Source organism: Sinohyriopsis cumingii, chromosome 5 (assembly GCF_028554795.1).
Source record: "Sinohyriopsis cumingii isolate HCF-2022 chromosome 5, ASM2855479v2, whole genome shotgun sequence".
NCBI lineage: Eukaryota > Metazoa > Mollusca > Bivalvia > Unionida > Unionidae > Sinohyriopsis > Sinohyriopsis cumingii.
Window position 1 is genome coordinate 113,871,764 of NC_142965.1, and position 16,586 is coordinate 113,888,349.

The window sequence follows — 16,586 nt, forward strand, 5'->3', positions numbered from 1 at the left end:
AAGCCTAATGTCTCTTGTGCAGTACTTTGATACATATGATAGCTTGGGACATACTATGTTGAACACTATTTTCAAAATGATCGCCTTGGAAACCATATGAGGGAATGAGCGTCATTACCTTTTATGTCAATGCATCCCCTCCTCCCAATTGTTCAATATTTTTCAATCTCTTTAAAACTAGACAATCCCATGTATATTGAAATCAACATAATTTGAAATATTACTTTTATTAAACGTAAACTCAATAAAAGATAAGGTACAACATTGCAAAGCATCACTATATAAAATGTTGTCATAGTAAACCTCTAAATATTCAGACATAATTTTTTTTTAAAAAAAAAAACCTGGCTTGCATCTTATGTTCATTACTTTAAAGATAAGCTAATAACAAATCATATTGCTCTCATGAGTTTTGTTAGATGTATTGCCCCATATGCATTGCGACTGGGTATCATGCACGACATACTCTTGTAATCAAAACTATAGCTGTTTTAACTTTGAAATTGTTCCATAAGAACCAGACTAGCAATTATTTAAGTTCATTGTTTCAATTGATTATATTGTCGAGATCAAATACAAAAGGCCGTTTCGTCAGTCTGTTGTCATCTGTGGCAATAACCCAGGTGTACTGTGCCAAAAGACAAGATAGGTGTCATCATATTTGAATAGGAGCTCCTTGCTGATCATTTAGTAGATTTTGACTTGACGTTATCACTCTAGTACATTCAAGTTGATATAAATCTATTAAAGTGTTTTCGTTTTATGTTTTGTTTGCAAACTCTACGCCATATCTTTCTAGTCATATGTTTAACAAAAATTAAGTAAAGTTTTAGAATATCGTATGTATGTATGTATGTATGTATGTAAACCGCTTAATTTTACGGTGCTATACGACCCAGTACATGTCGCCACCTCTGAATTAAACTTCCTAGATGTTTATTTATAAGAAGTATTCTTTATGTTTTGATCATTCAGGTAGATAGAGACGATCCAAGAATCTCTGTTTTTAATCTGCTAGGATCAAAATCTAAGTGATATGGATATCTCTCAGGGTAAGTACAAGTTTGAACAGCGTATGTTATACGTTATCTATCTATGTATCTAATATATTGTAACCGTTGCTTGGAATGAATTTTAGGATAAAGAGTATGTAATTGGACGGATTTGGGCAGGTATTCCATCTTGTGAAAGGAATAAAATATTTAGAGGGTTTTGAAATGACGAATAAGAAAATTAATTTACTAGTAGGATCTCATGAAAAATATGTAAAGCGCATAGCAATATTGCTAATAGTTCTGATTATTAGGCAAAGAACGTTAGAATCATTCGAACTACGCTTTCATCGAGCGCTCGTCCGAGACATACACTGATTCCAATATTTTCACAAAATATTCTCCATTCAAACCGAGACGCTAAATTAACATACATTTCACCTTACGCCTTGGTCAAAAACGTTGCTGGAGATAAGTCGATTTCATGAATATAACGTTTACGTAAAACAATTACGAAAACGAAAGAGAGATGTATTATTGAATCATTCGTTCGGTGTAAATAGAAGAAAGAGCCACAAATACATAAAATACCAACCGACAGATACTGACTTCATAGCATGACCAAAACTCCTGCAATGTGAACCCGTCACAGACCGTCACTCAGCATCATATTTAAATTGATTTATAATGCTGAGTACTGGTATAATGTACAGTCAAATAAAGTACGGATAACAGCAAGTTGAGGTGACTATTCAACCCGAAAGAAATAATAAAGAAGCCGTTGAAGTAGACGCTAGAATAGAACTAGTTACGAATCACATAAATGTGACGCCAATCGTAATGACCTCGTTTCTAACAACATACCCACATTTGCAGTGTCTCAGACCCTACGGATAAACATTGTGACATGTCCCTAAGTTGCAACAGGTGGAGTAGGACGATATTACCAGTGAGAAATTACCTTACAGCCTAACAGAACGTAACTCAGTTATACAACTGAATGGTAGGTTACAATGTCATCTCCTATAAGCGGAAATGGAAGTAAATGTATAGTCCTTATTTCAGTAATTTAGTCTACCGTCCTATATTACGTGCAAAAAGCTCACTATACTAAAGATGAATGCATTTCTTTATAGTCTAACTGCCCTTTATAGGTTTTTGATGGAATGGCACACAATCATTGATCGAAACAATGACTTTTTATTTGTAATCTGCATTATAAAATGCACATTATGTCTTGTGGATAAATTATATTTATAGCTAAAGGTGAATTTGTAACTTGCCCTATTCCAAAACAATCATATGCGTAAGAAAAGAAGACCGAAACCCACTATTTCAATCTTGAAAACTCACCAGATTCACCACGAACTATTATGTATACTAATTTATTTGTAAAATATTTCTATATTTAGCTTGATTTCATACATACAGATATTCCTCTTACACAACGAAGGAAAATACTGACAAACTGTTTGATACGATTCTAGATAAGCTACCGCAAACATATTACACATTCACAAGCTTGGCGAGGAGTACATATTATGATATTGTGCTAAATATAAAGAAAGAAATTGAAGTAGAAGATTTGACTTACACGCGTGATGTTATTTTTAGCATTCTGAACTCCTATGTTCTGTGAAGCTCACCAAAAGAAACTAATTGGGATATACTCATTCACCCATTTTTAGTGTCATCTTTCATGTAGTGAGTTATCTTTCCATCTCTTACCCACCCGTATAACCCGAAATTTTACGGAATTGATGATAATGAAAGAATTATATCTTCGTTGACAAGGGAAGAAATATTTGCAAACTAAAACCAGCATAAAATTAGTTTTTGCCATATCAGGTTATTGCCATTTAATTATAAATATAAAACAGTTATAGATGCATCTTTACCCACTAATGAAAAATGCAGTTAAGACTCTACAACGATGTAGATCGTACCACATAAGCTGAACGTTATTCTCCATCTGCAAATGCATGGCCATCAAATCAGTCTTGTACGACAGTGGTTAATTAAAGATGCTGACAATATTTTTCCAGATTTAAACATGATGCCATTAACCATGTCCAACGACCTTTCTGAAATATGCTATCGTATGAAGTTTCGCAGTCTGACCATTTTATGACTGAACAAGAAAGAAAATAATAAAACTATATAGATGCAATTAAGACCCACATCGCGTGTTACTTTTTTTAAGATTGGTTTATGCGCTTCAAAACTTTTGCTCAAAGAGCCAATCGAAAGCGTTACAATGAATCGTTTGTCTTTTTGAATGTGAAAGAGATTAAACGTATCGAGATATTAATCAAAGTTCCAAAATTATGTTTAAACATCTATTTGGATTTATTGCCCTTGAATCGTTGATAATAAAAAAATTAATAATAATAATAATAATAATAATAATAACGCAAAAAGTCTTTAGAAGTTCTAAGCGCTTGACAATATTATATAATACATAAAAAAATATATTCAACAACCAGATTACAAAACAAACACTATGAAACTACAAAACAGAAACATGCGGACAAAACTGGAAGAAGTTAAGTCAATGTGCCTAAGATTTGTGGGCAATTAGTTCCACATAGCTGGGCCCTGCTAAACAAAAGTACGTCGTCCATATGACTTAGTTTTAACAGTGGGTACAATGCAAGTGCGAATGTAGGAAAAGGACCGTAAGTTTTTGGATGGGGTCCACACACCAAACAGGTCATATAGGTATATTTATTCTTTCGAAATTATCTGAGGAGAGGAATTTTGACTAATTCAGCTTGTACCTGAATGCACGTCATTTAATCGTGTCAGCTTAAAACGCGAGGATGCATATATCTGAAAACAAAAACAGAAAGAAACTGCGGGTAAACGGAACCCATCGCCTTGCCTGCACACAAGTGCCCTTATTCCCTCACGACTAAGCACACATCACCAAAAAATAATTATACATTCTATTATCAGGCATTCTTGTACAGAATCCAGGGATGGCATTTTCCGTTCTGTTTATTGTATATTTATAATTATCTCTCTCTCTGTCTCTCTCTCTCTCTCGATTGATCAATCGATCGATGCTACACGGACGCCCCGCCAATATAATGTTATTGATAGGTAAAATACTTCGTCGAATTGGGTATATGATTCTTTTAACTACGATTAACAGGGCAAAATCTATCTTGATCTAAGCTTTAATAATGATTCATTCTGAGAGGCATTTCATAAGCAATTGAACCGAAATTCGAGACTGAGAGAATAGCAATTGCCGCATTGTTTCACTATGCGTATTTATAACAGTTCTTTGGATAATACAGTGGCTGCATTAAACATTGGCTAGAGTACCATACAAGCAAGCCAATGCGATTAACACGTCTCCATGTAATTAATTGAAATGGCATATATTCACGTATTAAATCGTAAACCGAACTTTTACCTAAACTAATAATAGTACATAAAAGCTATTAAATAGTTTTTCTACAAATCCTAAATGAACACTGGAAATGATATGGTAGATTGTTTTGAAAATAGAATAATCACTCCACATCTTCAGATTTTTACGTCTGTTTTTCCAGATCGTTTCTTCCGTCATTTATCAGTTAAGGAAAAATATCAGCAGTGTTTAATGCTAAACAGCTTCGCTTAGCTATCCCGTAGAGACCATACCTTGAATATGTGCCATCTTGTTTGTTAACTCTTCTGAATGCTGTTCTTTAGGTTCAACGAACTTTTTTGTTTTCCTTTTGCCTTCAAAGAACACAAACACCTCATAATAACCACCTGGCTTATTGTTCTTGATTCCATAACTCAGGCTGACGCACACGATGATGAAACGTTATCCGTTTGCGTGATTTATTGCTATCCAACATAGAAAACTACAGATCTTTTTAGCGACATCTTCAAGCAGTGACAGAAACCTACATACCTGTTTGACAAATGTTTAAGCAGCGACTCCAGGCAGATGATGTATTTGTGAAAATAGATCGCTAAACTCCTACTAGACGTAGTCGAACTAGAAATTTAGAGCAGGCTGTTGTCATCGTTTCTGTACTCTGCACTCTAAATTCAATGGAAAATCTTAAAGAAAAGAGTTACTCACACTGTTTTATTTATCACTGAAAAACATCATACTAAGTATTAGAAGTCTTCAATAATATTACGGAAATAAAATATGTTCCCTTGAACAAACGGCGTTGACGACAATGGATGTTATAGCTACCGTATCATCCTTAGTGATACTGAGTAGAATATTGCGGAATATGTTTCAATGATTCTCTCTCTCTCTCTCTCACACACACACGCACACACACTGTCTGTATGTATGTCTATCTCTCTCTCACATACACACACACACACGCACACACACACACACCTCACATTTATTGAACCACTTCTAAGCTAAAGCCAGGAAACTGAGCAGATCTGACAAATCATTGTCAGTCACTAATGACTGGTTCTCATTCTAGACAGAACCGTCTATTACAAGTTAGTTCCTTATTACGTTACCCATAACAGGAATATCGTACGAAAACAACTGTATCAAGTTCAGTGATGTGTTTTACATCTAACTTCACTTCTAACGTTACATCGTATGTTGATAATAAATACGCAAAGTTCGATGTTTACAAGCTCTGCAGAATGTTAAAACCGTCATTATATTTATAGCATTATTACAACTATACATGTCAGTCAAACGCGATGAAACATTCGGGATTTCAAGCACTAAGGCGAGATAGACTTTGCAGTCATTTACCAAATTTTGATAGTTATGGTATGAGATTTAAAATAATCTATCTTTATATATATAACATAAAAAGGAAATAATTGTAGTCTGCTGCCACATCTGATGCCTTTATATTTCTTGCAGGTTATGCCTCTGGTGAGGAATCAGCAATGCCAGTAAGCAGCTCCACGGTAAGACCATAATATGGTCTCTTATGAGATAGAATATAAGAGCAGGAATGATATTTCTCTTTTTCCGTTTCTCTCTGTGACCTACTTTTCCTAAACTACTTATCTGAGCCGCACATTGCGACGCCATGATTATCTTTCATTAAAAGATTAGTTATTCATTTCAGATTGAACAATTATAGCGAGAAGATTTAAAAGCTGCAACAGTGAAACAATTGATTAGTTGAGTTATTTTGCGTTTTTAATGGCAGAGCCTGTAAACCACCTAGTATGGCCAGACAATTTTTGGACCATATTTCGTAAAACCGGAAATGAATTTCTCTTTTCCCCGCTTCTCTCACTAACCTTCATTTCCTGAATTTCTGATGTTATCTGCACATTTGGACACCATGATTATCGTTTTTTAAAAGGTAGGGTATACATTCCAGATTAATATAAATTATGTAAAAAAAGCAACAGTGAAACAAAAGATTTAATAAGTTAGAATTAGTTTTCGATCTTAATAGCAGAGTTTGTAAACCACCTTGTATGACTAGTTAATATTGGCACCATATGCCACGCGTAAACTGTTTTTGACCAAGTAGATTGAGTTATATATTTAATTTATTTCAAACACGGCGTGAGATACGTAGCGTTTAACCATTACTCATTCACTGCACGTTGTTATATAGCCAAAACATTATATACGACTATTATGTATCAAGTAATTATCTTACTGAACAATATGCAAGCTGTGCCTGCCCATGGGAATGGAAAGAAATAAGGTAATTATTAGGGCCAGCCACCAAACCAAATCCTGATAAGGAGATCTCCTCAACGACACTTATGTTCTGACTGCATAATCAAAATCTCTTACATTTGGATCTGAAATGTCCGTGTTTGCCACCCAAATAGCTGTAAAATAAAGCTAGAAGTGCAGTTTTAAAGATATATATATATATATATATATATATATATATCTATATATATATATATATATATATATATATATATATATATATATATATATATATATATATATATATATATATATGGAGAGAGAGAGAGAGAGATCTCACATATGCTTTTTTCTTGTATCAACGCTTGCTGAATTACGTGGGGTACGTTGAAGCCTGAATAGGATTGGCGGTGCTTTTAACACATCTGATGGGTTGGGTGAACGTTGACCTTAGACATATTCTTGCATGTTCACTATCCTTACATAAAACTAAACGAAAAATCTAGGAAATGTTAGGTACATTTTAAAATTTCTTTTGTAATGGCGCTGCATTGAATTTAGTTAATACCTTTCCCTTGGGTAGAGGGCGCTCCAGATCTGCTGATGTAAGAACGTTCAAGGAAGAAAACTTCGAAGATCTATTGAGAACTAGCCAATTTTCCGAATCACTAACCATATTATATGTTGAACAATAACAATTAGCATATATCAAGCAGGCGAATATTTGGAATTACAAATTTTCTGAGCCGTGTTTGTATGTATAAGCAAATGAGACTAAAGACTTTTTTTATTGTGGATCAAGGCGAGTTCAAAATGAACTTTGCGTTCATCTTTATTGCTATCGTTCCCAGTGAATACAGTGGAAAAACAAATTGTTCTTCTGTGTCAAATATAAACAAAATTGGTCACCAACGGTGGGTGAAATCCGATAATTTGATAACGATCCGGCCAATTCGCTAGATATCGTCCAACCATACACCCACGAATTTTTTAATATAAAGAATATAATATTAAAATAAACACCTAATATATAGCAGAAGCAAGAATGTTTGATATATAAACCAGTGCAAGATATCTGAAAAATAGTTGACATTTAATTTAAACTCTGCATTATATGAGAAACACGTATTTCATATGTCATGCCACATACTCAGTTTCGACATATAGGAATATATTCTCCTTTATCTTGCATTCTCACGTCAATATCCTTTTCCGCGACCGGATTATAATTCTGAAACATCAGATTTCAAGGAAAAAGAAACTATTCCATAAAAAGTATGAGAGAATATTCAATATTTTTTATGGTCTTTGTTTTTAAATTAATTTTCAAAGTATTTTCCATCATGTTTACATTTAATCTTGAAATTGTACTCGTATGACAAAGAAAAAAGTTTATTACTTGTTCCCACTTGTTTAAAAAAATGTTACGTATTACACTTCTATATGAACTTTAAAAATGAATCTCACAAGATATTTATACAAGCAGCAAACAACGATACACACACACATACATGGCGGATGTGATTGCTTAAAACATTAAGATTGTATTCTCTACAATTAGTCGTGACAGAAAACATAGCTGCTCGATGTTTATCTATGCTTATATGTAGATGCACTCAGACCTTAAAAAGTCATAAGGTATCTTAAATATCTTGGAAGAGACAGACCCATTAAAAAGGCATTATATATAGAAACAAACAGAACGACTTTCATTTAAGCGTACATGCGAATAAATGTACAAACAAACGGATAGATGGATATACGTATCAATATATCTGGAGTGAATTCATTGCATGGGTATTTGGAGAGACGATGCTGCTCTTACTAGATGTATATGCGATGAAAAGTACAGTAAGCATATAGACGTTTGAATCAATTTAAATTTATTGAAGGTTGAGGAAGGAGCCTGTGGAGGCGAGGAGGCTGAGGGGAAAACGTCCTCTCCTTTTGTATCAAGGATAGAGTACCAACGACTACAGAAAGAGCACAACACGACAGCAGAACAACTGCGTAAAGTGAATGAAGAAATACAAACACTTCAAGAGCAATTAAAGAAATTACAACATGAATACGCATCACTTACCAATGACAATATGGAATTAAAATTTAAGGAAATTCAGCTAACAACTGAGATACGGATGCTGCGGCAATTTCGGGAAGAAAGGAAACAGGAAATGTCAGCATTGAATGACAAAATGACCAAGATGGAGCAAATATTAAAAGAAGATCGGAAATGGAAGGAAGCATACGAGGAAAGAGAGCTGAAATGGAAGCAGGACCTGAAGCATGATATCCAAATGTTGTCGGATAAAATCCCAGGAAAACTTAAACCTAACAAGGTTGTAAGCAAACAAATTAATGTAATTAACTTGGAAGCAAATTCAAGCAAATACAAAAACTGTTTAAAAAAAAGAAATGAACAACACCAAAACTGATTAGCACAGACAACAGTGATATATATTTGTGGTCCTGCTTGAACGAACAATAACCATATGTTTGAAATATGTAACCGAATTATTGGAATAGTGATAGTGTAGAACTGTTGTATTCTGTAGTCTCCGATCTTTATTTTGAAATACATTTGGGATATATGTACGGCAGTGTCGCATCATACTTTTGAAATGTGGTTAGCATACCGATGTATGATTTCCATTGTCCATAGCTTATATAACTTTTTATATCTTAAATGCCCATATGTTTGAGATATATAAGCCAATTAAAACTTACTGAACAATTCTTGGACTGTATTATTATTAAGGTGAATGACGAAGACATGATTTATACAGGACGCAAAAACCATAATGTATTCAAGGGAAAACATTCTATAATGTATTCAAGGGAAAAAATTCTATAATGTATTCAAGGGAAAACATTCTATAATGTATTCAAGGGAAAACATTCCATGATGTATTCAAGGGAAAACAGTCTATAATGTATTCAAGGGAAAACTTTCTATAATGTATTCAAGGGAAAACATTATATAATGTGCACTGAGTAGAATTATCAGTTATCAGATGACCCATACAGTTTAAGGAAACAAGCATCTGTTTAATTTCCTCATGTGACTGCCAAAAAACAGAAAACTAACTTAAGTATTGACTTCGTGTTTTGAAAAAAATTATGTTACTCTGTTTTGATTTGAAGAATGCCGATTTTAATAGGAATATATCAATTTGACTCACTTAATTCTACAAAGTGTATGTCGAAATTGTGAAGGTATTCTGGTATTTGTTATGTAAAATATTTACTTTAATTGATAAATATGTTTCTCTCATAGAACTGTATCTTTAGTTTGAATCCATGACTTGAACAATTGAAGCTAAGCTGTTAAATTTGTTTGTGATGCTAAGATTCTGAGGTATTAAAATAAGTAATAGCAAAGAGTGAGAAAGAACAAGCTTTGTAAAATTCAACAATAATAATATATGTGCCAAGAATACAAAAGTGAAAAATGTAAAAAGATCTTAGAACACAAGTGATAATGATGAACGTTCTGAACAAACGTTAGTGGCGATCAAAAATAAATCCATCGCTTGAAGTGTTGATGTGCTTGTGATCGTCGTGATGTGCCAACATTCTTTTATTGAATTACAATCATACAATCCAAGAATATATCCTTAGTTGAAATTTTACTATAAATCCAAGTCTATATTTTCAAGAATGTTATATTTGAGCACTTTCTATGCACAGAGAAAAACAACTGGAATTAAATAATTTGAATAAATAAATTCCAGCTCAAATGAAATAATGAACACAACAATAATACAACTGAAACTGCTCAGATCTCAAATCACGAATAAAAATATTTTCCAGTAACAATTTTATAAAGTCTCAATTAGCATTTCCTAAAACAAACTATTACCTAATGGCAAATTTCATTCTGGAAGGTTCCAAATGTTTATTAGATTATTATAGTTATTATTAGAATGTTTGTTATTAACATTATAATAAAGAACATTGAAAACCTGATGTCCCTAACTCAGACTGCGATAAATATATTTACTTCCATCAATAATGATCCTAACATTAAATCTATACTGATAGAGAAAATATTATCTATATATTAGTTGTTTACAGAATTAAAAAGATCCGTGATTTAGGTCAGGTACACAATGAACTTGATCTTGGACAAGGTCAGGTACAAAATATAACTTTATATAGTCCAAACATATCATGAAAAAATAATAAATAAAGAAAAATATCTAAAAAAACAATGCAAATTAAATATACATAACAGTGCATAATCTAACCATGGAAGATACAAAACCAGGGATTTTCTATAATTAATATAGAAATACACAAGCAATTTTAGGTTTCTGCATTGCATGGGGAAACTCAACAAGTTTTTCTGAGCTATACTGCACGACGTTAGGAATGACTTGTAGTTCAGAAAACGAGTTCATATTTTTATCTAGACATGTAGTAACCTTTTAACTATATGCTACCCAAGGCTGAATAATAAGTAGAACGCACTACAAAAAGCAATGTAATCGAGGTTATGCTGCACAGTAACATTATTCATGAGCATTGACCTTTGAACTTGATAGAGTAGCATTTGCTCAGTCATTCGTTTCGAAATGAACTCTGATTTGGGTCTACGCAAAAATGAATTGTACTGTAAATCCGAACATTTGTGAAAACAAAAGTTGAAACAGGGAAAATTGCAAAGCAGCTTCGGCGAGAGAGTCCATTTCGAAAGCAGAAAATAAGTCTTCTTCGTCAACTTGAATCATTAACTCTGATACTCTTGCGTTTCTACCAAATCATTCGATAGTTGCATTTTTGCTTAGAATTTAGTGTATAGACAGTCTTGTAAAATGGGACGTAGATGGGAGAGAGGGGGGGGGGGTCACGAGCTTAAGCTGCCTTTCTGTGCTAATCTTTTATAGACTCTAGAGAGTGCGGTTCATAGTCTGAACAATTCGATTTGTTAATCGTTATGAACATTTCTGCTAAATAAGTCTTTAATTTATCAAAACGGTATTTTTGTAGGGTATTTTTATTATTGCGTGTCTCAAGTTTGTCATACAGTCGTCGTGTGTCATCAAGCGGATATCACATTCAGTCGTTTGCGTGGTTAAAAGTTTTTTTGTAAATAATTCATCTGATCCACATACTCAACTTTATTATCTGTACTGTCAAATGGATAAAGCAGCATTCTTTGTTCGTCCGCAGACAAATCTAATAAATCGGCACGGACTTTATCCATATAAAGGGATCCCATTTGGTATGAAAGATTCCAGTCAACAGTATAACATCTGGTTTAGATATATGTTACGCCTGCATCGATTACAATGGTACCTGGAAAATCTTCACGTTCATTGACAAAATGAAAATCAAAATCAGATATTTCTGAGATAAGGTTTGGTACAACATTGACACGAGGCATATCAATACGAAATAAAAATGGATCATCAACGTACAGAAGTGCATTTTTGATCATTAATAAGAAACATTCTGATGTAATTTCAATTACTTTAGCATCATATGTATATTGATTTTGACTATTATGTAAAATAAAGCTTTATTGTGTTAATATTTCTTTTTCTTTATGATGAAATGTTTTATGGATATTTAATTTATTAATGTGTGCTTGACCTTTGTCGTTGACTGACGGTAGACTTTTGGCCTACCTAACTATTGCCATATTTTTGAAGAATTTTAATTGAACTTGATTTCAAGACCTAGCCTTGATTTTGACCATAGAAGCAAACTTATTGACAATATTTTGGATCTTTTTCCAATTAGGAATGACTCACAGCGAGGTCATTCTGTTGCTTCGTCGGACAGATGACATTCGGCTTATAAATAGGGGTTGTACACAAAGTCGTCTTTTCAATCTTAAGATAAGTCTGTGGAATCATATTTGTTTTGTTTTCAGTTGTAATTATAGAGTAATAATTTATTTAAATTATTCATTCAACTAACACGTGCTCAATAATTATGTTCTAGATTATGTCATTAATACATCAGTACGAGCAAAACTATTGCCACATCAGCACATTCAAGATTATTGTAATTAATTTGGAGCATTATTTACACTTTGACTTTTGATAGGACATTTTTAAGTATTATTTAGGATTTAATTTGCAATACTGTAAGTGGCTTTTGACTTTCACCTTGTATTCTGGGGTAATAAATTGTTGGTTCATTTTTCTTAAATTGTTGGGTTCATTTCTTTCCGTCACATAATTTAAGACCATTGAGTCGTAACAAATTGATCCGTCTTTACTGAATAAAATCGGAAAGGGAAAATCTGCTTAAATTACTATGCACTATATGTAAAAGGATTCTTTTATTAATAAAACATTATTTGCACAAAATGGTCAACACGTATGTGTCTTAGAAACCCAATGTCATATAGCAAAATGAAAATGAAACAGACTATTATATCAAAGTGTTTAATGACAATCAAGAGAAAAATTGCTACTTTTAGTCTTTTTGTTTACGTTGAATAGGTCACAGGTATGAATAAAATGAAGCCTTGGTGAATGATTGCAGCTCATTTTCTTTACAGGCAGTTGCCCTCAGGCTAAATTGTATGCAAAAGCAGCAGAATGTACAAATCCCATTAGTAAACTTTGTAGAGATTTTAGTTTTAGACACCAAACACTATCTTGCTCCACACTGATATTTTGAACATACTTTTGCTAATAATTCATAAACAGTTTTCCAAATTTTTTCTTGCATCATGACTGAAGTCATGTATTGTATGGAGTTTTACTGTTTTAAAATTAAAATTTTATTATGTAATTTCCAATTTCCAATTAATCAATATAATCCTTTGACACCCATATCTTTGTATTGATCCATCAGTAAAATATGTCATTATTATGATATATTTACCTCTCTGCGCTATTCAAATAACTTCCTTGTATCCTATATAAGATCAAAATCACGTTCATGTGATCAGCGTTGTCCATGTGATCAGCGATGGTAAAACGAATTTCATTATTGTGCGCTTGGTTTTTCAAGTTACCAAGTTGTAAAGACAGTGAACAATATTTGTGTTATCTGATTTAAATGCCATCTAAATTGCATTTGTTGTATTGTTAGCAAAGAATATGGGTTGATCAAAGAGCTAAAGAAGTTTATAGAGAACACGAAGGTCAGTATTGTTATTGCTGATCGAATGGATATCACGATAATATCAAGACTGCTTCGGTCATTACTGTTCAGATCTATGCATCATCATCATCATCATCATCATCATCAGTCTCTTGACACTAGTGTAGTCGTCGAGGCGCTGTGCTGCTGAACATCTGACCAGTTCCCGATACTTGTCTCCATCATATGCCAATGCCTGTGTCTCCGCAAAACTTTTCCTGGTCTATTCTGTGATGTTGTCAGTACACTTTTTTCTCTGTCTACCTCTCATTCTGCCACCCTGGACGCTGCCCTGCAGGACTGTTGTGGATAGACTGTTGGCTCTAGTGACATGGCCATACCATTTCAGCTTTTTCTTTTTGACCGTGGTGAGGAGGTCTTCATATTGACCTACTTTGTGTCTGATGGTGTTACGCACTTCTTCATTTGTGATGTGGTCCATGTAAGAGGTGCCAAGGATGGTTCTGTAGCATCTCATTTCAAGTGCCTGGATTCTTCATTGTAATTTTGCAGTCAGGGTCCAGGCCCCACATGAATACAAAAAGACTGAGATGACTAGTGCTCGCAATAGTCTGATTTTAGTTTTCAGACAGATATTCTTGTCTCTCCAGATGGGTCTTAGCTTTAACATAGCTGCCATTGTTTGTGCTGCTCTTGACAAAATGTCTGCTTTTGATCCCTCTTCGGTGATTATGGAACCAAGATATTTGAACTGGCTCGCTGTTTCCAGTTCGTGTCCTCTGACTTTAATCTTGGCTGAGATTTGTTTGCCACTATTTGTCATCAGCTTTGTCTTCTCAGCGCTTAACTCCATGTCAAATCTGAAAGATGTTTCATCCAGGTTCTTCACTAATGTGGCAAGCTCGTCTTCACTGCCTGCAAGCCCATCAATGTCGTCTGCAATGCAGAGGTTGGTGATGTTACGCCCTCCAATGCCGACTGTCCCACAGTGGTTTTAGAGGGCTTCGCTCATGATGCGCTCTAGGTAGATGTTGAAAAGCGTGGGTGACAGGAGACAGCCTTGACGTACCACGGCTGTTGTCTGAAACCAGTCCCCCATAGAACCTTAGGCAATTACTGCACTGGTAACCTTGGCGTACAGCTGCTTGATGGTATTGGTCAACGTTTGGCCCATGTTGTACTTCGTCATTGTGGCCCACAATACTTCATGCCACACTCTGTAAATAGCTTTTTAACAGCAAAAAGGCATTCCAAATTGTGAAAGACCTCACCGGACAGAAGCAACCAAGAGTCATTACCATTCAAGACGAAAATGGAATATGCCTCACAGACGCGAGTGACATTGCAGAAAGATGGACTGAGTATTGCAAAGAACTCTACAACATAACAGCGCACAGGAGACCCAGAGGTGCTTGAAGTTCCAGACCCCTCAAATGATGATGATTTCCCCATTCTCAAAGAAGAGGTGGAGTCAGCAATAAGAGCACTGAAGAATGGGAAGGCAGCTGGAGTAGACAACATCCCAGCTGAACTTATCAAGAATGGGGGGGGGGGAGAGATCAGTGATAGAGCTACTAACAAAAATCTGCAACAAGATCTGGCAGACAGATGCATGGCCAACACAGTGGACCCAGTCACTGATTATAACACTCCACAAAAAGGCAATCTCCAGCTGTGCCAAAATTACAGAACTATCAGTTTGATCAGCCATGCTAGTAAGGTGATGCTGAATATCATCTTGAACAGACTGAAACCACAAGCAGAAGAAATAATCGCTGAAGAACAGGCCGGGTTCCGGAGTGGAAGAAGCATAACAGAACAAATATTCAGCCTCAGGGTTCTGTGTGAAAAGTCCTCGCAACAACAACAATACATCTATCATGTGTTCAAAGAAAAAGATCTATGCATATGATTTAAGTCTTTCGAAATAAGGAAATTAACATTTTCTTTGCCTTTTAGTCAGTTCAATTTGCTTCAGTAAAATTATACGTTTTTCAGCTCACTCAAAAGCAACCATAAATGAATATCAGATAAATCATAGCCATAGTTTTGTGTGCATAGATTTGTATTTTACACTTTACTGAGCACGATGAGTTTTGAAACTATATCCGGTTAGTTTGTGACCATGATTATTTTGGAACATTGCATGATGGAGATATATCGGTCTGTGAGTATCATGGGACATTCATCAAGTGGCATTAATTTGCAATTGGTATTTGAATCAAGTCGCATAAAAAGACATATAAATTTGTTATTCTTTGATTGAAAACTTTCATATCGCAATATTTTATATTCAAGTCGGTGGTGTTCCGACCGAGCACATCGAAACTAATGCTGATTATTTAAGCAGGAGCCCATCTCATCATTTGCGTAGGTAGATCATTGTTTCATTTGCGTATATAGATCATTGTTTTCTTGTTTGTTTATTTCTGCTTGAGTTTATTTATATCCCTTTTCACAGGTTTTTGTATGAACTTTAGATAGAAATGGAGTTGGGCGTAGGGAGATGGTATAAACTACAAAAAATTGTGAGGTAAATCGTTTCGAGTTTTATCAGACAGACGCCAGAAGTTCCACAAGCAGTGCTTAGTGTTAGACAAGAATTATTGTAATATTAATTTACTTGATGATGTTAGAAAAGTATATAATTTTTAGTAACAAAGATGCATATTCCCAGCTAACTGCTTTGTAAGAATATATCTTTACGGGTGATAAACAACAGCAAAGGGATAACTTTGATTTAACTTGCACTCTCATTATTCTCGACGAATTTTACATATAAACAGTTTTTCTAATGCCGTATGTCTCATGGAAAATTAGTATGCATCAGTGGAAAATTAGTATGTTTTAGTGGAAAATTAGTATGCATCAGATGAAAATTAGTATGTATTAATGGAAAATGAGTATGA

At 34.3% G+C, this 16,586-nt stretch overlaps 1 protein-coding gene across 1 annotated transcript; it reads left to right on the forward strand.

Annotated features, from left to right (window-relative positions):
• Positions 1-925: 925 nt before the first annotated feature.
• Positions 926-12,765, forward strand: LOC149800011 (uncharacterized). The gene is made up of 3 exons (XM_089959541.1): positions 926-1,052; positions 5,848-5,894; positions 8,502-12,765. Exons 1-3 carry the CDS (start codon positions 1,037-1,039, stop codon positions 9,042-9,044), a joined length of 606 nt encoding a protein of 201 aa, XP_089815667.1. The 5' UTR covers positions 926-1,036; the 3' UTR covers positions 9,045-12,765.
• The last annotated feature ends 3,821 nt before the right edge of the window (positions 12,766-16,586 follow it).